Below are 23799 nucleotides of genomic sequence, written 5' to 3'. Positions count from 1 at the left end.
GCAAAAGTAAAAAAACCATATAGGACAAAATTACCCTCCTATTTCAAGATTCTGTGTTTGTGGTGGGAACCGAATTTGTGTCATTCCATGTTTCTTGCCGACTGGTTTTCTACGTACACATGGTGCACATGTGAATGAAGAAAGTCAGATAGAGATCAAAACTGCAAGGCAGCCAGTGAGCCCTGTGTAATGTTATAACCTATGATTATTATTATATATCAATTATCAGTGTATAGTCCCTAACAATGGCAAGAGTGCTGAAAATCCTGCAGACCCTGAGGAATCACTGGAAGAAGTCTGTGTTCGGGGTCTGTGTTGTATCCTACGGGGGGCATTGGCTGTATGGGAAACACTGGTATAGTAATTGAATAATCATTTTGCATTGGTTAATAATTACAATCAACATTTTATTATGTTTTGACAGCAGTTAGTAGTACTTGTTAATTTCTGACAAAAGGTGTATTGCAGTCTTTCTCCTATTAGGTACGCTAGGATTATACTTAGTGGCTGCTTACATACGTGTATATTATTAAGTAAAGGGTCTGAGAGAAAATATTGGCAAAATAATCTGCACTCACTATAAATAGTTTGTGTTGGTACTATATCTCATTTTTAACACACATTCGCCTAGTTGTCATGTATCAGCGTTACTTTAAAATCATTTCTTTTTGTGAGTACGTGTGATGAGACAGTGAAGGTAGCTGTTTTACTGCTTCTCAGAATTGTAAGCTGGCAGACTGACAGGTGTCTTTGTTTATGTTTTCAGTGATAATTTATTGCGGAGAGCAGCATGCCAGGAAGCTTTGGTAAGATGCTTATTTGTTTGTTTAATTTTTAAATAGATGAAAAGTTAAGAAGAGTTTAAGGCTGGTTTCACAAACCCTGATTAGCTCCAATCTTGGATTACATTACCTAAATTGACATTTAGTTGTCCAAGGTTAGGGCTAATCGGGGCTTCTGTGAAACCAGCAGTAAAAGTGTAGTCATCGCATAAACTAATAAATCAGATATTTACATTTACTTTAAGTTTGTTGGATACATTTTGAGTTATTGGAGACCATTTACTTTTACAGTGCCTATAGAAAGTCTATACCCCCTGGAACTTTTTTCACATTTTGTTTCATGCATTTAAATGAGGATTCTTTCCCAATTATCTACACACCATACTCCACACTGTTAAGGGGAAAAAAGTTTTTATTGAGAAAAAATTATATATTAAAAATACAAAACAGAAAGATCATAATTGGATAAGTCTCCACCCCCCCTGAGTTAATACTTGGTGGAAGCACCTTTGGCAGAAATTATAGCTTTGAGTCTGTTGGGATGGGAAACTTTGCACACCTATACCCCGTTCACACTTACTGAGTCAGCGTTGGGCTGTCTCTGGGCCGCCTCAAAATTTCTGTCCACAGTTGAGGTTTTAGGGGGCCTAAGTGCATTCACATATGTGGCTGAAAAGGAAGCCTAAATTGCGGCAAAGTGCTTGTTGGGAATGTAAACAGTGACGTAAACACCGCATTCCCGGAAGTCAACATAAGAGATTGAGCTGGGAAATTTGCATACATAAATATGGCAATCTTATTTTTTGCAACACTGTTGGTACTGTACTTATTGCATAAGATGCGATAAAGGCGTGTGTTGACAGTGCAGTCGGTTACTGTGGAAAGAAGCGATCGTGTTGTATCATGCGTAAATGCAGCAAACAAGGATGTGTACAGAACATTAGTCACAATACAGATTATTATATTAATGGTGACTGGATATGCAAATTTGTATGCATTATTTATCAATATTGAGATTTACAATCTTAGCTACAATCTGAAGTGTGTGTGTGTGTGTGTGTGTGTGTATATATATATATATATATATATATATATATATATATATATATATATTACTTACCATTCATGACTGACCCAGCATCATCATCGTCAAAAGTGTCGGTGTATTCAGTGCATTCCCCATTGCTATTTAATGGGCTGGAGATCGCTGTAGGTTCCATAAAATCCAAGAGCACGTGGTCGGTTTATCTCTGGCCTGTTGCTCAGTATTTCCGAGAGTTCTCAGACAAACTTGCAGGTTTTCACCACAGAGATAACACGGACATAAAGGAGAGAGCTACTTCTGCATTCCTCCAGTCCTCCCATGGCAGTGGATTCACCCTCTGCTGGTGGAGGAGGGCCACTCAAGGCATTTAACTTTTTGTTCTTAGCCAACAGCAGCTCCTGCTGCTCTTGGGTCGTTGCAGGTGAGGCAGAATTCAGGCCCAGGGCACCATTGCAGATCCACCTTCCTCAGTTCGTCGAACCTCAAACCACTGCGACTGAGAACCCACCTCCTCATCTCGTGAGCGACCGACGAGAAGAAAGCTACCACCTTACCACTCAACACCCGTCGAACACATCAGAGGACCGTTGCCTCCAACTTCGCGCGAACATCAGAGGACGTTGACCTCACCTTCGCGCACATCCGAGGAACGCTGCTTCAGCCCTCGGAGCCATCAGGAAGGGAGACAAACGTCCCTGACCACGCGAGGTAGGGAGTGACGTCCCCTGACCACCGCGAGAGGGAAATTTTAGGGTCTTTTAACCAACGACAACAGGACGACTGAACACGTCCTTCTTTCACGAGTCCCAATCACGATGAGACCCCCTCGTTGTCGAGGACGACGAGACAGCTACGCACACCCGTTGATAATCATCTCCGTCTCGTATGGCGCGGAGGACCGAAGAAGAGAGACTTCCGCCCACTTTGCGTCCATAAGAGGGAGCGACCACCACCCTCCTTGGTCGTCGTAAGCGGGAGACGACCACCACCACCCTCGCGTCCCTAGCGGGGCACAACCACCGAGGTGTCGTAACAGGAGACGACCACCTTCCCGCTTGTCGTCGTGACACCAGCGGGTGGCGACAAGTAGTCGAACCCGACAACCTGGACCCCCGAAGAGAAGAACCGCGTCTACGAGCGCGGAGGGAGAACCGGACACTGCAGATCGAGGACGGGGGCCGACCTCCCCTTCCGTCGTCGTAAGAGGCGCCAGACGACCACCTTCTGACGTTAACGAGGAGAGGGCGACTCACGCCTCTGCGCCACCCGAAGGGGCCCGACCCCGAACGGTTGCGCTACCGTCGCCGAGGAGAGGGAGACACGACCTTTGTAATCGCCCCGGGGAGGGTATTGGCGTTGGTCATCACTCGTGGTACCGAGTTACAGACCCTCCCTACGCCTACACAACACCAGGGTCCAAAGACTCGCGAGAGCCGGTGTCCGCCAGCTAGTTTCGAACCCTCCCGAGGAACTATAGGGAGAGTCTAGATGGTAGTCGGTAGGTTTAGGGAAGTATCCCTAAACTGGTCCTGGGGGAGCCTCCTAGTCTACGGAGGGAGAAGAAAACCTCCACCCTTGTCGAGGGACGACCGCGACCTACGTGTCGAGGGGGGAAGACCCGCGACTTACGGGGTCGAGGGGGGTGAGATCATATCTCCGTAAGTCGACGGAGACAGGACCGTACCACCCACAACTAGCCCAGGTACACGGTTGGAGCGTGTAGTCTCCTGGCTCCACTCACCAAACACACAACCCAGACGGAGTCTTGGTACAACTGCACGTGAATTAATAAAGCAGCGTGCTCACATATTATTACATTTTACTGGTGCGGCTCTCCCTAAATACACTTTTATCACATTCACACTTTGACCAGTCTTGGCCATAAAAGCCTGTAGCTCTTGCAAAGTTGCCATGGGCCTCTTGGTAGCCTCTCTGATTAGTCTCCTTCTTGCTCGGTCATCCAGTTTGGAGGGACGGCCTGGTCTAGGCAGGGTCTTGATGGTGCCATTCACCTTCCACTTCTTAATAATCATCTTGAACGTGCTCCAAGGGATATTCAAAGCCTTTGATATTTTTTATACCCATCCCCTCATCTGTGCCTTTCAACAACTTTGCCCCAGAGTTTTTTTGAAAGTGCCTTGGTGCTCATGGTCTTTGCTTTGAAATGCACTACCCATCAGATGGAACCTACAGGAACTGCTGAATTTATCCTGTAATCATGTGAATCACTACAATTTAACACAGGTGGAGGCCACTTAACTTGGTGTGTGATTTTGAAGGCGATTGGTTACACCTGAGCTAATTTAGGATTGCGATTACAAGGGGGGTGGACACTTATCCAACCAAGCTATTTCAGTTTTTATTTTTAATTAATTTTCTACAAATTTCTAGAATATTTTTTTCACTTGGAAGTTGCGGGGTAGGATGTATAGATAAATGCATAATTTTTTTTTTTTTTTTCTTTTTAATTCCAGGCTATAAGGCAACAAAAGGTGAACATTTTGAAAGGGGATGTACACTTTCTATAGGCACTGTATATCCCATTTGTATAATACCCTGATGTTGTTTGTTTTTATTGCCTTTATTGCCTTTCAGAGTATACTTTTTTTATGCACATTCTTTGTACACCTTTTTTTCTGGACCATCTGCAATTATCTTTAATTTTTCTGAACTTTTGGGGTTTTTTTTTCTGTTTAGAAATTTGGACAGGAGCTGATCCCAGCGAATGTGCAGCTTAAAAAAGCCACCGTCATTCTCAACCCCGCAGCCTGCAGTAGGTAAGCCGATCATCACGAGGATTACTCATTTTCAGTGTTTATTATCAAGGAGCGTACAAACTGCCACAATAAATCACTCTGTTTGAAAGCAAATTAGTTGATTGGAAAACTTCTTTCAAATGAAGCCCTCTGTGTATTTAATTATTCAATTAAATATTTACCTTTCATGTTCAACAAGTTCTTAACTAGTTACAAATACAGTATTGTTTTTATTTTTTACCGTGTCCCTACTGGCACAGTTTGCCAGTAAGGACTGAAGGACTTCCTGCATGTCTTTGTGATTCTGGATTAGACATGATCGAAATCCAGCTTGTCTGCTTACAGCCTTAGATGTCTCTGCCTTTGCTACACTCAGGTCAGGCTGTGTTTCACCTGGTCAGTATAGCTAATAGCACTGAGTTTACTTACAAGCCAGTGGAAACAAGTTTTCTGTCTGTTCCACAAGGCTGGTAGTGCAAGGATACCAGTGAAGCTCTTGTCGGAAGGCTCATGTTTTTACTGGAATTTCTGTCTCTCTCTTATCAGGAAAGCGAGCACCCTTTTTGAGAAAAATGCAGCCCCCATCTTACACTTGGCAGGCATTGAGGTGACACTAGTTAAGGTAAGAGGAGATTTGTTTTCTGTAAAAGCTCAAGCATACATTCTTTCCTGTCAGTAATCAACCAGCTGCTTCCCCAGATGACTGACATGCTTTGCAGCCAGTAAGATGTTTTGACCCTGAAGACATTGCTGGTTTGAATGACATAAGAATAAAGCAGTGTAGCAGGGCAGGAGCTCTGCACATAAAGAGTGAGTTTTGTGTATATATTGCATAAATATGTGTAATTATTATAAATGATTAATGAAGTACCTGACGCTCCTAGGAGAGCCTGCCTGCTGTGTGTGATTGTCAGCTGTGGATAATCAGCAGGTAGGTGTGTTCCAACACAGCATTAGGTATAAAGTGGTCCTGTTAGTTGACCTTGGGGCTGCTGCAAATCCAAGGATAATGGGCTGAAGATTGTCCATGCTACCCGAACATAGAGAGCGAAATACATTGCTGAAATCCTCAGATTGCTGTGATGGTGAACCGGGATTGGAACCAAAAAAAGAAGCTAAAACCGCAACGGTCAGAGTCAGGGTTTGTGTTGATATATAAAGATTAGATCAGGGATGGTAGTTCCCCATAAAGTACAGTGAGGTGAGCAAGCGGGACCTCCATGCATTCGGGAGTAGCGCACGCCATTTTTACTGAACCTTTTCTTGTTTTTTGTATTATGTTTATTTAGTTTTTTGTACGCTGGCCGTATGTCCTCAATGAGTGTCACGTGAGCTGCTCACATTGTGTGTGCGTGTGTACCTGTGCTTCCTGTGGGGCATGTCAACTTCAACCTCTGTCTCGATATCCTGCCTGTCACTCAGCAGCGAATGCACGCACCCACAAGGAAGATCCCTTTTACAAGCAGTAACAAGCTTCCAGGCAAGACAAGCAAACTGAGAGCTTTATTTAACCAGATGTAGTACCGTATGTTTTAAAATGAAATTACTTGTTTGCTAAACATGTTTATCTTTCAAAGCGGCACATTTGAGAGCTGTATTATGACATCAAGTGCACGGCAGGTAAGGTTTATGAAATGATTTTGTTAGCTACAACCACTAAAATTCATCTGTTACAGACGGACTATGAAGGCCAGGCAAAGAAGCTGCTGGATCTGATGGAGCAGACCGATCTTATCATTGTGGCTGGAGGGGACGGGACCCTGCAGGAGGTAGCGCATCATGCCTGAATCTACTCATTCATTCCTTGTGTGGTCTACTCCAGTAGAAACCCCCTGTTATTTAGCATATAGAACCCGAGCTATACCAAGGACATCAAATAAAAACGTTGGTATTATGAAATCACCCTGGTATTTAAATTTAAAATTCATCCAAGTTCCATTTCTAATCCTTTTTATTCCAATTGTTACACTTTAAAAAAAATATTATCATTACCTACCTCAAAGCGAAAATGCTTTTCCTAATGTTAGGTCTTCCTGTTGCTGCAAGGGGTGTATCGATTCATTATGTACTTTCTTTACATGATATATCATAAGAGAGGTATGTAAGAGGTTTTGTTGTGATACAAAACCACAAGCACAACATAGCCCATTGTAGATCACCAAATGATTCTTGTATGAAAAATACGTATGTTTTATAGTGGGCATAAATACTCTTACTCTTGCATACTCTCCCTATCACATTAATTTTTTTGTCTTTTGACAAAATAGTCAATTTAAGTGATCATATAAACCAATCAGGAACCTCACATGTTGTATTGCAAACCTACATATTGTGATCCATATTTTTTCGTGACATTAGTGCATCATTACACCCCAAGTTGCTGCATGCATGTCACAGTTTGATGAAATTTAGCAGTTCAAATATTGTGGTGCTCTTGGTACATCCAAGAATTCTAGAAACAAATGCCATATACCAAAATGAATCATAACATATATAATCTTAATCTACATCAGATTGTGAAATATATGATCTTAATGTACATCATAAAATATATACATGTTTTGAGCATTTTTTAATTTATTTTACATTTGAGAAAATAAAGACCGCTTGTATTGGGTGCCAACAGGCCCATATACATTGATTCAGCATATACATTTATTCTGGTGAAAGACAGGCAATTCTTCACAAATGTGTGTATATGTATATATATATATATATATATATATATATATATCTATATATATATAGATATTATATATATATATATATATATATAAAATTTAGTCGTTGCCAATTATTTTTTTATTTTCTCCCAATTTGAAATGGCCAATTATTATTTATTTATGCTCGGCTTATCGCTACCACCCCTGTGCTGACTCGGGAGCGGCGAAGACAAACACACGCTGTCCTCCGAAGAGTGTGCCATCAGCCGACTGCTTCTTTACATGCTGTGGATTCTCCGTGCAGCCGCCCGGGAGCTACAGCGTAGGAGGACAATGCAGCTCCTGGGCAACTAACAAGCAAGCCCACAGACACCAGGCCAGATTACAGGGGTCGCTGGTGCGCGGCGAGCCGAGGACACCCTGGCCGATCCTCACCATGAGGAAGCATTATCTTTTCACAGGGATATACAGGGCTGTTACTTTACAGTATTACCAATGTCAGTAAATGATGATAAATGTGTGATTGTAGGTAATGTGTCCATGTCTAAATGTATCTTATTGGATCTTATTGGGTGGTTCTTCTTCCTCACTTATTTCGTTGTCTGTCCCTTTAGGTTATCACTGGTCTGCTGCGACGAGCAGATGCGGTGAGTTGTTTTGGGGTTTAAATTGAATTTCTGATCTCTTTGATATAGACTCATGTCTGTGATTCTTTTCAAACCTTTCACATGCAATTCTGCTACAGTGGATGGGTACTTTATCATCTTGAAAGTTGCCATCGCCATCAGGGTGTATGGACAGCATTGTTAGAAGGACTTGTAAATGCTTAAGTAAAATATGGAGCACATAATTAACCTAATCTCATCAGCTGCAGCCACACTGGAAGTGAGCGAATCATTTAGAAGTCACTGCAGTCAAAGGGAGTATCCACACCAGCAGCGAGCGATGTTGCTTTGAGAAAATTTTGTGTCACTAAAATAGAACCTGTTCCTATTTTTTTTTCGTCCCGTGACTGGAATGAAACTGACCAATTAGAAGCAAGGTTAACACCCTTGAAACACGTCAAACACACCATTCAAAACATGTCACGTCTGAGAACAAGTTCATCATTTTATGTAGTCCTAGTAGTTGTGGCTTGCAGGTGGTGCATTTAGCAGCACCGAGACATTTTCTTTCCAATTATGCAAGTTGCATATATAAAAATAGGTTTATTAATAAGCAAAAATAAACCGAACCATACATGCAGTCTATATATGCAGCATTTAAATGAAAAATGTGCACTTGTGCTAATTTGACACAAAAAAGGTCCCACATTCACACAACTTGAACATGTGACCTAATTTTAAGCTGTGGCTTTTTTTTTTTGTTTTTATAATAAATAACACTTTGTTCACTAAATTGTTGTGTGGCACAAATCCATGACAAGAAGAATGTCTTTACATATGCATAAAATTAAGTTTTGTAGAGATTCACCAAACAAAGACAAATATTATCAAGGTCCTACTATTCTATACATTGTAAAACAAAACCAGCAACACATTTGTATTCAATGTGACACATCCCAATATTACCACGCTGGTAGTTTTGAAGATTGTGAGCCATGCCTTTTCACCAGACTGTTTGTTTTAAAAGGAAAAACTAACTAAAAGCCTTGTGTCTTGCAATGGCACACAACTTGTTCTGTGTATAATTATTCATAAGTAAATTAAGTCAGAGACGGTTCAAACACTCACCCACGATCTGTTGCATCACAGTCTTCAATAGCATTTACGAGAAACTAAAAAAATAGATTTGCAGAACAGCATTGGCAGTAATACGAGGTGATGGTGAGTTACGCATAATAACAAAGACAATAAATAATAAAAATATAAGATGTTGATTATGTACGCTCAACAACAACAATAATGATAATAATAATAATAATAATAATAATGTTGTAATTTAAAATACTTTAAAAAGTTAATAAAAAGGATCAGTGAAGGAATTTGTAAAGAAACACAATTGAGATTGCAGTAAGTTGTATATATAAATGTATAACAAAATATTTTTATTGAAAATATGAGTTCAACTATACTACTGTTGTCCAGCTGTCTGTTGACATCTGTAGATGTACCGGGCTTCAAATCAGACTACTACTACTACTGGTACCACAAATTAAAAAATTATAATACTACGAGTACAACTGTACAATTACTACTAATATATGACAACAATAAAACTGTTATATATATGTATGTAGGGATGTTCAGTAACCGATTTATAGATTTTACACCAACCTTTATTTTTGTAATGGGACAGCCCATCTCTAGTATCCCCAATAGGAATGTGTGGGTGGTGTTGTGTATTTATTTCTAGTCTTTTGGATTGCTTCCAAGTTGCATCTGGTGTGGAGTGACATTCGCCTACTTTGCTCGAGTCACTCACGTCCAGTCTGGATGCATAATTCAGCCAGATCGGCTGGACGGATCAGTGAGTGTATATCTGTGATTTTATATATGTAGATACACATTTTATTGTGTCAGTGCCTCAGTTTCATTTTTTTCCACTTATCTATACACCGTACTCCACATTGTTAAGGGGAAAAAAGTTATATATTAAAAATACAAAACTGAAAGATCATAATTGGATAAGTCTCCACCCCCCCTGAGTTAATACTTGGTGGAAGCACCTTTGGCAGCAATTACAGCTTTGAGTCTGTTGGGATAGGTCTCTACCAACGTGGCACACCTAGATTTGGCAATATGTGACCATTCTTCTTTACAAAACTGTTCAAGCTCTGTCAAGTTCCTTGGGGAGCATTGATGGACAGCAATCTTCAAGTCATGCCACAAATTTTCGATTGGATTTAGGTCGGAGCTCTGACTGGGTCACTCAAGGACATTTACCTTTTTGTTCCTTAGCCACTCCAGTGTAGCTTTGGCTGCGTGCTTTGTGTCATTGTCATGCTGAAATGTGAACTTCCGTCCCAGTTTCAGCTTTCTTGCAGAGAGCAGCAGGTTTTCCTCAAGGACTTCTCTGTACTTTGCTCCATGCATTTTCCATTCTATCCTGACAAGTGCCCCAGTCTCTGCCGATGAGAAACATTCCCATAACATGATGCAGCTAACACCATGCTTCACAGTAGGGATGGTGTTCTTTGGGTGATGTGCTGTGTTGGGTTTGTGCCAAACATAACGCTTTCCATTTAGGCCAAAAAGTTCCATTTTAGTTTCGTCAGACCACAAAACTTTTTGCCACATGGCTACAGAATTTCCTGAGTGTTTTTTTGCATACTTCAAACGGGATTCAAGGTGGGCTTTCTTTAGTAATGGCTTCCTTCTTGCCACCCTACCATACAGGCCAGATTTGTGGAGTGCTTGGGATATTGTTGTCACATGCACACTTTGACCAGTTTTTGCCATAAAGGCCTGTAGCTCTTGCAAAGTTGCCATTGGCTTCTTTGGAGGGATGGCCTGATCTAGGCAGGGTCTTGGCAGTGCCATACACATTCCACTTCCTAATAATCGCCTTGGCCATGCTCCAGGGGATATTCAAGGTCTTTGATATTTTTTTATACCCATCCCCTAATCTGTGCCTTTCAACAACTTTGTCCTGGAGTTCTTTTGAAAGTGCCTTGGTGCTCATGGTTGCGTCTTTGCTTAGAAATGCACTACCCAGCAGAAGGAACCTACAGGAACTGCTGAATTTATCCTGAAATCATGTGAATCACTACAATTCACGACAGGTGTAGGCCAACAATTTTCTACAAATTTCTAGAATATGTTTTTCACTTGGAAGTTGTGGGGTAGGATGTGTAGATAAATGAAAAGAAAAAAAATAATGCATTTTAATTCGTCTATAAGGCAACAGAAGGCAAACATTTTGAAAGGGGGTGTAGACTTTCTATAGGCACTGTGTGTGTGTGATATAATTTTTTTTTTTTCTTTTTGTGATAGAGGCTTTAGGACCCTGGGGGTTTAGGGAACATCTTGGTGAGGGAGCCTGCAAGAGGCAGCCATATTGATAATATTAATGCAAATGGTTTAATTGTTCAATTTAATTGTATGATTTGTTAATTGTTTTGGCAGTTGGAATGATCATTGTAAATTAGAGCCAACTGCACACGCTTATTACTGTGGGGCATATAAACCTCACAGTTTGTTAATTCAGGGCTGCTGAAAGGCTATGGGCTCTGCTTCCAAGCAGTCATGTAAAGTAAGTACTGTGTGTACTGTGTTTCCGTGTGACAACAGTATGTTGTCCTTTTGTATCGGTAAGCTTAGCTGCCTGGTGGTCAGTCAGAAACTGTACTCTGTTTAGTTAGTACTACTTTGAGGAGTTAAGCTTTTGTTTTGTTTGATTTTTATGAATAAATATACAGGCCCTGTCCTGTTTAACTACATCTGTTGTCTAGTAAATGTTTCTTTTACACACAGCAAGACAGTTAAAAGACCCTGAACTGTGGCAAGGCACCCCCACTTTGTCACAGTATATTTATTTATTTATTTATTTATTTTTTAGGCTACCTTCAGTAAAATTCCCATTGGTTTCATCCCCCTGGGAACCAACAACACTCTGAATCACACTCTGTACCCAGACAGTGACAACAAAGTCAAGTAAGTATGTAGGAATGGGTTGGTATAAAATGTACACGGTATGATAACCCTCCAAACAAATACCATGGTAACCTTAATATCACACTATATAGGCCATCATGCAAAATGAAGGCTTACTAAAATGAGAAATACCTCGACTGTAAATTGTAATTCACAAAAAAACAAAACACTTTCTTTTATGGAATGATTTCAGCGTTGGCATTTCATGTTTTCCTAAGACAAAGCTGAAAAAAGGCATACCAATTTTAACTTTTTTTTTTTTTTTTTTTTTAAAGACAGTTGGAATTTAAAAACTTTAAAAGAGTACCTAAAGTTGTACAATATATTATACTACCACAGTATGTATTATTCTGTTAAGATCTGCAATGTGTTACACTGCCACAGTATGTAGCATTCTGTTATTAAGATATACAATATGTTACACTGCCACAGTATGTATTATTAAGATCTACAATATTGTATACTACCACAGTATGTAGCATTTTGTTAAGATCTACAATATGTTGTACTACCACAGTATGTATTATTATATTATTAAGATCTAACCTTTGCTCAAAGCAACATGGTGCTGCGGTCTGTTTCTTAGAAAAATTCTACTGTACACAAATAAATAACTAAAATGTGCTTTGTTTAGCTGACGGTAAACAGAATGAGAAAGATCAGTCATATTGCTTAAAACACAAACATTTACTACTGCAGGTTATTCAAGAGCAGAGAAAGGTTGTTTTTTAGGCACAAGGTAAATAAAATATGTATAGCAACACCATTAAAAATATATTTTCGTACTAAGATCTATGTTGTTGGATTTATATCTACAGTTCACATGACATTGCACAAGCAGGCTTCCAGTGCTGTTACTAATGATTATTACACATGTGGAGTTGCACAAAAAGTTTTCTTCACTTAGCTAAAAAAAAGTTTTAATACTGTAAATAACTATTTTTAGAATAAGTATGCTTTCCCGCAGTCGCTTGTCTCTGCCAATTGAGACACTGAAACTTGTATTCTGTGTCGTTGGCAGTTTCCTTCAAAGCCATTGTCAAAACAGTACCAGTTCACAAAAAAGTCTTCCTCAGAGACTTTGCTAAGGCTGCAAGTGTCATTGCAAAACCGGTGTATATAAATAACCCAGTGTAGAGTGGTGGGGGCCCTTACTCTACATTTTATACTGGTATTTATGCTTTTGTTTCAGCCACCTGAATAGCCTTGCTTGTTTTTGACATTTTCAGGCACATCACTGACGCTACCCTATCCATCCTGAAGGGGGACACTATCCCCCTAGATGTGCTGCAGATAAAGGTATAAAACAGAGCGAACTTTACAAGAGAGGATACAGAACACGGAGCACTTTCTTGTGTCTGGCTTGCAGCTTCTGATTGAACTCTTGTTTAGACTTGTTATTTTCAACAACCACAACCTTGGAGTTCTATTGTGCCTGATAAGGTGCTTTACCTGCAGATGATACAGTTTTTAAAACCTAGTCCGCGTATACTATAGATAATATTTTGGTTTTAACTGAGTGTTCTGTTTGATTTCAGTGAACTTTGTTATTGCTTTGATCATTTTCTTTCCTTGAATAAGTTTCACACAGATGCCCAAATGATCACAGTTGATAGGTGTCCAGGCAACAGCATCCCATATTTTTGTGAAACGGAATTGTAGTGTGTATTTTTTCTTGTTTGTTGAGCCCTCTGCCTGTTTTGTATCGACAGGGAGAGACAGAGCAGCCAGTGTTTGCCTTGACCTGTTTGCAGTGGGGAGCGTACAGAGATGTAGCTGCCAATATTAGCAAGTAAGCCTATTTTACTAAGACCAAGAACAGTGATTAGTTTGAAAATGGGATGGCTGTTACATCTGATGGGTTTTTCATATAGAAAAGACCAATTGCAGTGAGTTAAGATTTTGTGAAAAGAAAGGATTGGCTTGTAATATTTAGAGTGTTCAAATTGGGGAGAAAATAATTGGACACTCAAAAATTCAACTATCAGTTCAATCCTTTTCAATAGTATGAATGCATTTAATGAAGTAACTGCCTGGGTCTTGCTACATTTTGTAATGTCATTTTTTAAATTGTTTTTTATTATTACTACAACTCCATATCATATAAGTCTTATTAAATATGTATGTGCTTTTTGAATTAATATGTTTTAATAATTGTTTTTTTTAATGACCCATGTGTTGGTATTAAGATATGCCATGGTTTAGATCCTTGAATTAGACCCCATTTTTATTTATTTCTATTCTGTTAATATGTGAAGAGCCTTGCAGAGAAATGTAACAATGTTTACTTTTTTCAGATATTGGTACCTTGGGCCTTTAAAAACAAAGGCAGCTCACTTTTTCAGTACTTTGAAGGTATGCTAATTTTATAAATGTTCTCTTAGCTCAACCATTGTTGGGGGGGATCTGGGGTATAATAAATGGGCACTCTAAATTTATTTAAAATATATATAGTGTCACAGAAAAAAGTATGTGGGCAGTTAAATATATTAAAGTACATTCAGCTTTGTAATAAAACAACACATTATTACATACCATGCATAAAATGAAAAATAACAATGTAAAAACTGATTTCATACTTTGACAAAAGAATTTGGTCAATCAACATATTTCGTAATAAACCCATTTGTTGCTAATTATTGACAGTTGTCATGATTGAAAACCAACACCTGATTATAATTATAGAGTAAATAAATACATAATCATCAAGTGCTGAAAAATGAATTGGAAATTTGTGATTCAAAAAAGCAACAAAAATGGTTAAAACTAAAGAGTACAGCAACCATCTCAAAATGCCTGTGATACAACTAAACAAAAAAGGAGAAACTACCAGAAAAATAGCAGAAAGACTCGGTTTAACGAAAAGCACTGTGTGGCTATTGTTGACAAACACAGGAGAACAGGAACTACTGCAACTAGCTCCAGGTGTGGAAGAAGAAAGATTTCTGCAAAATCTGGAAGAAGATTCATTTGAGCAGCCTGGCAACGTCCTTGGATTACTGCAAAAGATTTACAACATAAGAACATAAGAAAGTTTACAAATGAGAGGAGGCCATTCGGCCCATCTTGCTTGTTTGGTTGTTGGTAGCTTATTGATCCCACATTCTCATCAAGCAGCTTCTTGAAGGATCCCAGGGTGTCACCTTCAACAACATTACTAGGGAGTTGGTTCCAGACCCTCACAATTCTCTGTGTAAAAAAGTGCCTCCTATTTTCTGTTTTGAATGCCCGTTTGTCTAATTTCCATTTGTGACCCCTGGTCCTTGTTTCTTTTTTCAGGTCGAAAAAGTCCCTTGGGTTGATATTGTCAACACCTTTTAGAATTTTGAATGCTTGAATCAGGTTGCCGCGTAGTCTTCTTTGTTCAAGACTGAATAGATTCAATTCTTTTAGCCTGTCTGCATATGACATGCCTTTTAAAACTGGAATAATTCTGGTCGCTCTTCTTTGCACTCTTTCTAGAGCTGCAATATCCTTTTTGTAGCGAGGTGACCAGAACTGAACACAATATTCAAGATGAGGTATTACTAATGCATTGTACGTTTTAACATTACTTCCATTGATTTAAATTCAACACTTTTCACAATGTATCCGAGCATCTTGTTGGCCTTTTTTTTTATAGCTTCTCCACATTGTCTAGATGAAGCCATTTCTGAGTCAACAAAAACTCCTAGGTCTTTTTCATGTATTCCTTCTTCAAATCCTTCTTCTCCCATATTATATTTATAATGCATGTTTTTATTTCCTGCGTGCAGTACCTTACACTTTTCTCTATTAAATGGCTTTTGCCATGTGTCTGCCCAGTTCTGAATCTTGTCTAGAGCATTTTAAATGACCTTGGCTGCTGCAACAGTGTTTGCCACTCATATTTTTGTGTCATCTGCAAATTTAACAAGTTTGCTTACTATACCATAATCTAAATCATTAATGTAGATTAGGAATAGCAGAGGACCTAATACTGATCCCTGTGGTACTCCACTAGTTCTGAGGTTTCTCTTCTAATCAGTACTTTCTGTTTTCTACATGTTAACCACTCCTTAATCCATGTACATGCGTTTCCTTGAATCCCTACTGCGTTCAGTTTGAGAATTAATCTTTTATGCAGGACTTGTCAAAAGCTTTCTGGAAATCTAAATAAACAATGTCATATGCTTTGCATATTATTATAGTTTATCATATCATATTACCTTATTATAGTTTCCATAAGTTTGCATATAATAGAAGTCAGGCTTATTGGTCTGTAGTTACCTGGTTCGGTTTTGTTTCCCTTTTTGTGGATCGGTATTACTTTTGCAATTTTCCATCTGTCGGTACAACCCCTGTGTCAAGAGACTGTTGTCATGATCTTGGTTAGCGGTTTGTACATTTGACACAAGAATTGAGAGAAGATGGTCACGAGCGAACAATTCAAAGATATCTTAACAAGATGAATGTCCATGGGCGAAAAGCAAGATGCAGACCTTTATTAAAAACACTACACAAAATGTTATGGTCAAACAATTCACTTTTTTCACCAAGAAAGTAGCAATATGTTTGGAAGAAGAGAGGAGAAGAATTTAAAGAAAAGTTCATCATGCCCAGTGTTAAACATGGTGGGGGATGTGTGATGGGATGTGCTTGTTTTTCTTCCTAAGACACTGGCGACCTTTGTATTGTAGAAGGATCAATGAATGCTACAAAATATCAAGACATTTTGCACTCTCATTTGTTACCTGGTGCTAGAAGGCTTATTGGACGGAACTTTGTAATCCAGTAGGATAATGACTTGAAACATTCTCTGAAGTCTACAAAGGAATTTCTAAAAAAAAAAGAAGATTACAGTTGGATGGATTGGCCATCTCAGTCCCCACACTTGAATCCCATCGAGATGTTGTGGATTGACTTGAAGGCTGCTGTTGCAAAAAGGAAACCAAAGTCGACTGCAGAACTCAAAGTTGTATGTGTTGAAGACTGGGCAAAATCACTGTGAAGATGCCAGGAACTGGTTTCAAAATACAAAAAAAGACTGCAAGCTGTAAAGGAAGCAAAGGGTGGGCACACAAAATACTAATGTAAGGGTGCCCAAATACTTTTGCCAAAGTATGAAATTAGTTTGTGCATGTTATTTTTCATTTCATGCATTTTATGTAATAATTTGTTGCTTTATTATAAAGCTGAATCGCTAATTTATATATTTCCATAGAACAATTCGTGATTATATCTTATGATCTTTTGTTTTTTTAACTGCCCAAATACTTCTGTCTGCAATATGTGTGTGTGTGTGTGTATATATATATATATTGTGGGCGGGTAGGTGCACACGAAGAAAACAGGCAGTAGTTTCCAAAACAAAGCAAGTCTTTATTCCAGTATTCTATACAGCTGGCTCTTATATTGCAATGTCCAAAAGAAAATAAACAGTTCAAACAAGGTTTCAAACAAAAAAAAAACCAAATCACCAAAGCAAAATTGCTGATGTAAACCAACCGGACCAATAACCCCGTCCAGTTGGTGAATAGGTAATTCCACCTGGGTTTTAGGTTTCTTCTTTAGGAACCCTTCTCCTACCCTTATTCCGCAGTCCAGTCCCTTTGCGAATCTCAGCAGCGGACAGGCCGTTCCTCATAGCCCCTGCAGAGAACAGGGAATTGCAGATGCAAAAGACCACCACGTTATCCCGTTCCGATCTTATTGTAGATAGTCCTCAGAAGTTCTCAGGCAGGCAAACCAAACAAACAACCCAACAGACTAGCGGCACATGCTCCCTTTTACCAGCCAGGCATTTGGCCGTTACAGGCTACAGGTGTGGGCCAATTAAGGCCAATGATAGTCTAACAATAGTCAAACCCTAATTGCCTACCTAACCACACCTGCAGCCTGTCGGTCCGTTAACTCCTTGACATCATGGCAGGCATGTATGCTGCCCACAGGTCCATCTGATCATTTCTGGCAACCTCTGTGGGCTCATGCCATGAATGACTCCTGGTGGTAAACTTGTGAGCTGGCTCACAATATATATATATATATATATATATATATATATATATATATATATATATATAATATTGTGAGGTGCCTCCATAATAACATGTTCTGATATTCTCAATTGCTAAACATTACTTATGCCAGTCATGGCAACTTTACTATTCATGACTCTGTCAGTACATTTGAAATGAATAAGTAATTTAGAATTTTGTATTTTAATTTGAACACAGGAGTGGCCACAGAGTCATCAGGTGTCTCTGAGGTACCTGGGCCCCACAGCACGGCCCCCCGACGAGACCAAGGAACCCTCCCGCCCGCAACTCCTCACCCGCATATTCCACAGGCTGGCGCTTTACTGGTCTCCTCCCAAAGAGGGTATGTATGGCGAGGGGTGACCTGTATTAACCCTCCTCATTTCACCCAGTGGAAGACTGTAATCTCTTTGTTTAAATAATAAAATAAAAAAATATGTAAAAGTAATGCTACATAAATGTCTTTCAGCTTCTTCATTTTAAATATCTGATTTCTTTAAATATCTGGTTTAAATGCCTGTTTCTGTTTCCATCATTATTTATTTGTCTTGCTTACTAAGCGGGTGTAAATAACTCTGAACTCTGTATTAGTCATGCTGGTGTTACTCCCTAGGGCGATTTATTGGCCCACTTAGTAAGATTACCATGTACAAATAGCATACAATGAAATAAGGTCCTCTGAAAATCCGGTCTCTTACAGCTTGCGCACTTCCATTCATTAAGTCACAAATGTCGGGTTTTGAAAGAAATACATGTTATCGTAAACTTGCATTTTTATTTAGAGCATGATATCTGGCAATGCACTAATTCAGAAATCTCTGTTTGCAAGCCTTTCTTTCAGATAGTGTTGCACTTCCTTTGTCTTTTCACCTGGAGGATGAAATTGTCCCCACCCCTTCTATTGCTTCTTTCCTGTTGCCAGCCAGTTTCTCCCCTTATTGACTGCTCCCCCTTTCAGTGTGTAACAAGCTTTGACCCAGGAGATACTGCTGAGATGAAATTACCCAGGAAGTGCAAATGCAAACAGATAACCTAAGAATAAGGCATAGAAACTGAGAACTTCCTTAACCTAAAGTAGTACCAGATATCTGGATATATTTTCAAAGTGTTCACACCAGTCATTAAAGAACTCCTATTTTTTAAAAGGAGAAAATAAGCTGCTGATTTTACAAAACTAGTACCAAATAGCTTAGGTCCCAACTTGATACAACCAAATTGATACTGTTCATCACTTTTGAAGCATTGTAAAGCTTTTTGCTACTGTTTTGTACAATTTACATAGAATGTTCTTCTATAAAAAAATAAGATTTATTTAAATAAATCAGTAAATCCTTAAATATGGCCCATTATGTTTTAAAATGAAAATACATGTGTGCTGTAACATACTTAATTCAAAACTGCCCTTTTGAGACCTTTTTAGCTAATAGAAGTAACACTGATATTATTTGTTTGTTTAGCTACAATTACTTTAAGATCAAAACATTTTCAACCACCTAAAACACTGTTTTTAGAAAACTAGGAAGATTTGTTTAAGAGTCAGTGTTTTATTTTGTTTTTATTATTGTTTTATACAGAGCCTCCAAAAGAGACAGAACCAGAGTCTTGGCAAGAGATGGAGCTGTCAGCAGTGGAAATGTCAATCTGCACTCACAACAGAAACCCTGATCTCCAAGTAAGGGCTGTGTGTGCGTGCGCGTGTCTGTGTGCGTGCGTGTGTCTTGTGTCTGTGTTCATTCTTGACAGTTTTAACAGAATAATTAAAGACCCCCCATTTCATTTGAGCCATTTAAAGTGGAAGTAGCAGGATTCTGAAAAATATAGCGCTCTAGTGCACCGATAGTGTAAGGATTGTTGCTCGCATTGCCAAACAGGTAACACAGCAATAACGATCCATGTTGTGGAACAGAACAAAAAAAGCCAGAGCACTTGCTGTTATGTTTTTTGGTTTTTTTAATCGCTCTTCCTGCAGTGATTTAGAGGTCAGATCTCAAACCCCAGTGCACTAGAGCAGCCATTTTGAAAATAGCTTTGAAGCAAAGTTTAAAGTTATAAGTGTAAAAAGTTGTCAGGATGTTAACAATTAATTGCAGGTACATTATTTAAACAGTTGTACTATAAATGTTATACGTTAAACATATAACCCTATATTTTTCGGAATTCCGCTACTTACTCTTTAAGCTTAATTATTGTAACCCTAAATTGTGTCAAAGTATAAGACAAAACAGCAGGAGTGTCAAGTTCAAATGTGACACTTCAGTTTAGCTACTACATTATCATCCATAACTATTAAAAACAATACATTTAGAAATCCTAAAAAACTTAAAGAATTCAATGACAAAAGTTTTGACTGGAAGTTATTATTTTTATGTCTCATGGAAACGCTTGTCACTGAACTTACTACATTTCTTTTATTAACAACTTTACAATAAAAAAATACACTTTAACACTTTGTATTTTTATATACTTTAATATAGCGTATTCTCAATTGTTTACTGTTAGAACTTTTTATGGGAACATATTCATGTTTGGAAGTGATTCTTAGAAATATTAAACTAAACTTAAATTCAGTGACAATGTTTCGACTTCAAATTTAAAGACATTGAAAAATAATTTGTCAAAATATTTGTCATTGAATTTGGGTTTCCTTTAGTATTTTTATTCAGCGCTATGGAGTGTTTAATAGTTAGGAGTTATTAATAACTGGTGTTAGTGAAAATTGGGTAGCTAGAGGACCCTAGTTTTGGGAATTTTACCCTTTGTACCCATTAAACATCTAGTATGTGTAGGTTTCTATTTTCACATTTTGGAAGTGAACTTGTGCCAATTTAAAATAGCTTCGGAGAAAAGGAGCAAGTTGTTGCAGGGTTTTTTGTTAATAATGTAATTTGCTTCATAGCGCACAGAAGATGCCCTGACAATTTGTGTAGAACCAGACACACTAAGTAAAGGGGACTTCATCGCCATGGGGTAAAGTATTATTCACCTAAGTGTTGCATTTAATTTATTCCGTTACCCTCTTTGATTACATGTAGTGCTTATGCTTATTGTTATGTGTACCTGTATAGGAGCACAAAGCTGACAAACGCGTCCATCTGTCCGGAGAGTGGGGTCTGTGTGCAGGCCAGTAGCTGCCAACTCAATCTGCCAAAGGTGAGCGGCTGTTTTATTTAATTTAGCCACAGTGCTGATATGATCTATTTGTATCATAGGCTATTCAAAATCCAAACAATTTAATAAGAAGTCCAATCGATAGCCTAATAAATCGCTCAGTCCTGCTCGGTACTCTTAACCTCTGACATTGTAGAGAGGTGCTTGTAACTGATGTGTTTGTTGATCATGCACTCGCAGCATCACTTTCCTGTGGTGTGTGGGGGAAGGAGAGCCTTTGCCAGGATTGCACTGTAGAAGGCAATGGATTTGAGGCAGCACAGTGATTGTAATACTGACAGTCTGTGCAATATTTGAGCAGTTTTAACAGTGTGCTGGAAAAAGTAGTGTGTGGCGTAATGTAGTACCAGATGTAATGTTTTAAAATGAAAATGTGTTTCTTTCAAAACTGCTCTTCTGAGACCTATATAATGAATGGATGTACAGTATGCGGTGGAAACAAATTATGGAACTATTTTGGTAGCTACAGGTAAGTTGGTACATTCTCAGACAGTTTTTAGTCAAGTATACTAAAGCCCCAGAATATAGAGAATATATTACCCTGGTTATATTAACTGGACATTAGCAGTTTTTCTGTCAGTGATCCTGCACTTCCTGTCACCCTCAGGATGGCGCTGGTTTCTACAGCATTGACAATGAGGAATACGAGGCCATGCCTGTCGAGGTCACATTGTTGCCACGGAAACTCAACTTTTTCTGCGATTCTGCCCGTAAGCATGACTTGCTGAACTAGGCACAAGGCATGAAAGGAAAGGAAATTGGAAGTGTCTGAAACTGCAGACTTGATCACATGCTTCAAGACATGCTGAAGGTACTGAGATTCAGATGCAGTGGCTGAAATAAGAAGTGTTACTGTACCCGGCTTATGTTTTTTCCCACTGGAAAAATTAGAATGTCCAGTTTGCTTGCAGGGGGATGGGCTTCATATTTTGAATAAAATTAGTTCTATATGAGCCAGTCATACTTAAGACTCAGTTGATTTCTCTGTGTCTGAGAGCCTTACTGGTTCTCATTTAAGGATCTGTAAACGATGGATCCCTGTCCGCTGAGGCTGTAACAGTGTAACAGAAAACGTCTAGTTTCAGACTCTGATCACTAATTGTGGATTATTTTATCTAAAATCATTAATTAATCAGTGACTGTGAAACCAGCTGTAAAGGTTTAAACTAGCATACACAACTTCAATGACAATTTTAAATTTATGATGCCTTCTTTATATTTTACTTTTGTATTTAATTCTGTGGTTTTTCACACTAATCAATTATAGTGGTTTACAGTGCACCAAGACTATAACTGAGAGAACTTTTTGCTGAATGCAAGGTCCTCATGAAACAGGTCATTTTGTTTAAACGCTTAAGATTTTTGCTTTCGTTTTACTGCCTTACAGCCTTCAGATTCCCTCAAAAGAAATTTAGACTCGCCCAAGAATTTTGCCTGAATATTGAATATTAAGATTTTTTATTTTTTTTCTGTGTAACCTAATTTACTTCTTTGTATCGTAATTGAAACAATATATTACCATGGAAAACTATTGACCAGAAGTCATCATTTACATGTCTTATTTTGTAAAGGAAATATCATGCATTGTAAGATGATATACTGTATTTTGTATTCAAAATGTATGTCATCATCCAGCAAGTATTAGGACTGATGAATAAATCCTGAATATCTCGGTATCCCTGAATAGATTTTTATTTTGTGGTACCAGTAATTCCTGCCAGGTGAGTGTCTCGGTGTGACACAGCAGTGTGGTGTGCAGGGTGAGTCGTATTGTACAGTCGCCTTGCAACTATTGTACTGGGCCCCCTACTGGACAAATGCCTGGTGAACTCAGACAGACACCTGCAGGGCTGGCAGTTCCACTCTAGGAGCCGATATGCACTGTCAAGCTCCTGGATATAAAGCTTTGGCTTGCCAATGGGATCGGAGGTTGCCCGCTGACCTTCAGGTCTGAGCTGTTGTAGGGAGTTGATGTGTTGAGGGAACATAATTGGACATTCTAAATTGGGGGGGGGTGAACATTTTAAAACATAATGAACATAAAAGATGCCTGCCAGAAAGAAAAATGTCTACTGCAGCCTTAAAAATAAAACGAAACACACCAGCTTTTAGTATTAAGAAAAAAAAATTCACAGCTTGGATTTATTTACATAACTGAATGAAACAGGTTTGTCTATTCACTTGAACTTTATGAAACTCATCAGCAGATCATTGTTTTTTTATCCTTTTATCTGCTTTAAATATTAAGTTTTGGTGAATTGCCCCCATCTCATATACCATGATATATTTCTGTCACAGTTCCATTCACTCACATACAGTATTACTATGGAAATACATGAATATAAAAACCTACTGGTACACTTTGGTTAATTTGTTTTTAGTAGGATGTTTATTAAAAGTGAAGCAGTCACATAACCTTTAGGCTAGAAAATTATTATTTTAAAGTGTACAGACAGTTATGCTTTGTAATTTAGCTTAACAGCAAAGATTAATTGGACTGACAAAATATGAGTACACAAATGTTTTTTCTTTAATTAAAGTACTTATTAATTATTTTGTGTTTCAGATTAATTCCTACTTTCATCTTGATTCATCCAATATTAGAACTAGGTATTACTAGACGCGAGTGAAAAAGGTCTTTATTGCAGGCACTGGCTACAGCATATAGGGACTTATAACCTTTTGAAATAATTCAGCATTTTTCTTTAATAATGTTCCTCCTCCCCATATTCTGCTCTGATAGATTGCACTTGTGGTTATTTTCTAAGTTGGTTCCCTGGTCCAACGCTATGTT

At 38.6% G+C, this 23799-nt stretch overlaps 1 protein-coding gene across 1 annotated transcript; it reads left to right on the top strand.

Annotated features, from left to right (window-relative positions):
- The first annotated feature begins 83 nt into the window (after positions 1 to 83).
- agk (acylglycerol kinase) lies at positions 84 to 23708 on the top strand. The gene is made up of 15 exons (XM_041255482.1): positions 84 to 355; positions 767 to 806; positions 4525 to 4604; positions 5130 to 5205; positions 6260 to 6352; positions 7861 to 7893; positions 11747 to 11841; positions 13071 to 13140; positions 13554 to 13633; positions 14139 to 14196; positions 18036 to 18180; positions 19412 to 19509; positions 20734 to 20804; positions 20903 to 20987; positions 21613 to 23708. The coding sequence occupies exons 1-15, from the start codon at positions 246 to 248 to the stop codon at positions 21736 to 21738; spliced, it is 1260 nt and encodes a 419-aa protein (XP_041111416.1). The 5' UTR covers positions 84 to 245; the 3' UTR covers positions 21739 to 23708.
- The last annotated feature ends 91 nt before the right edge of the window (positions 23709 to 23799 follow it).

The sequence above is a fragment of the Polyodon spathula genome, chromosome 7, assembly GCF_017654505.1.
Source record: "Polyodon spathula isolate WHYD16114869_AA chromosome 7, ASM1765450v1, whole genome shotgun sequence".
NCBI classification, from domain to species: Eukaryota; Metazoa; Chordata; class Actinopteri; order Acipenseriformes; family Polyodontidae; genus Polyodon; species Polyodon spathula.
Note: the sequence above shows the minus strand (reverse complement) of the source record. Positions and strands in the feature narration are given on the sequence as shown.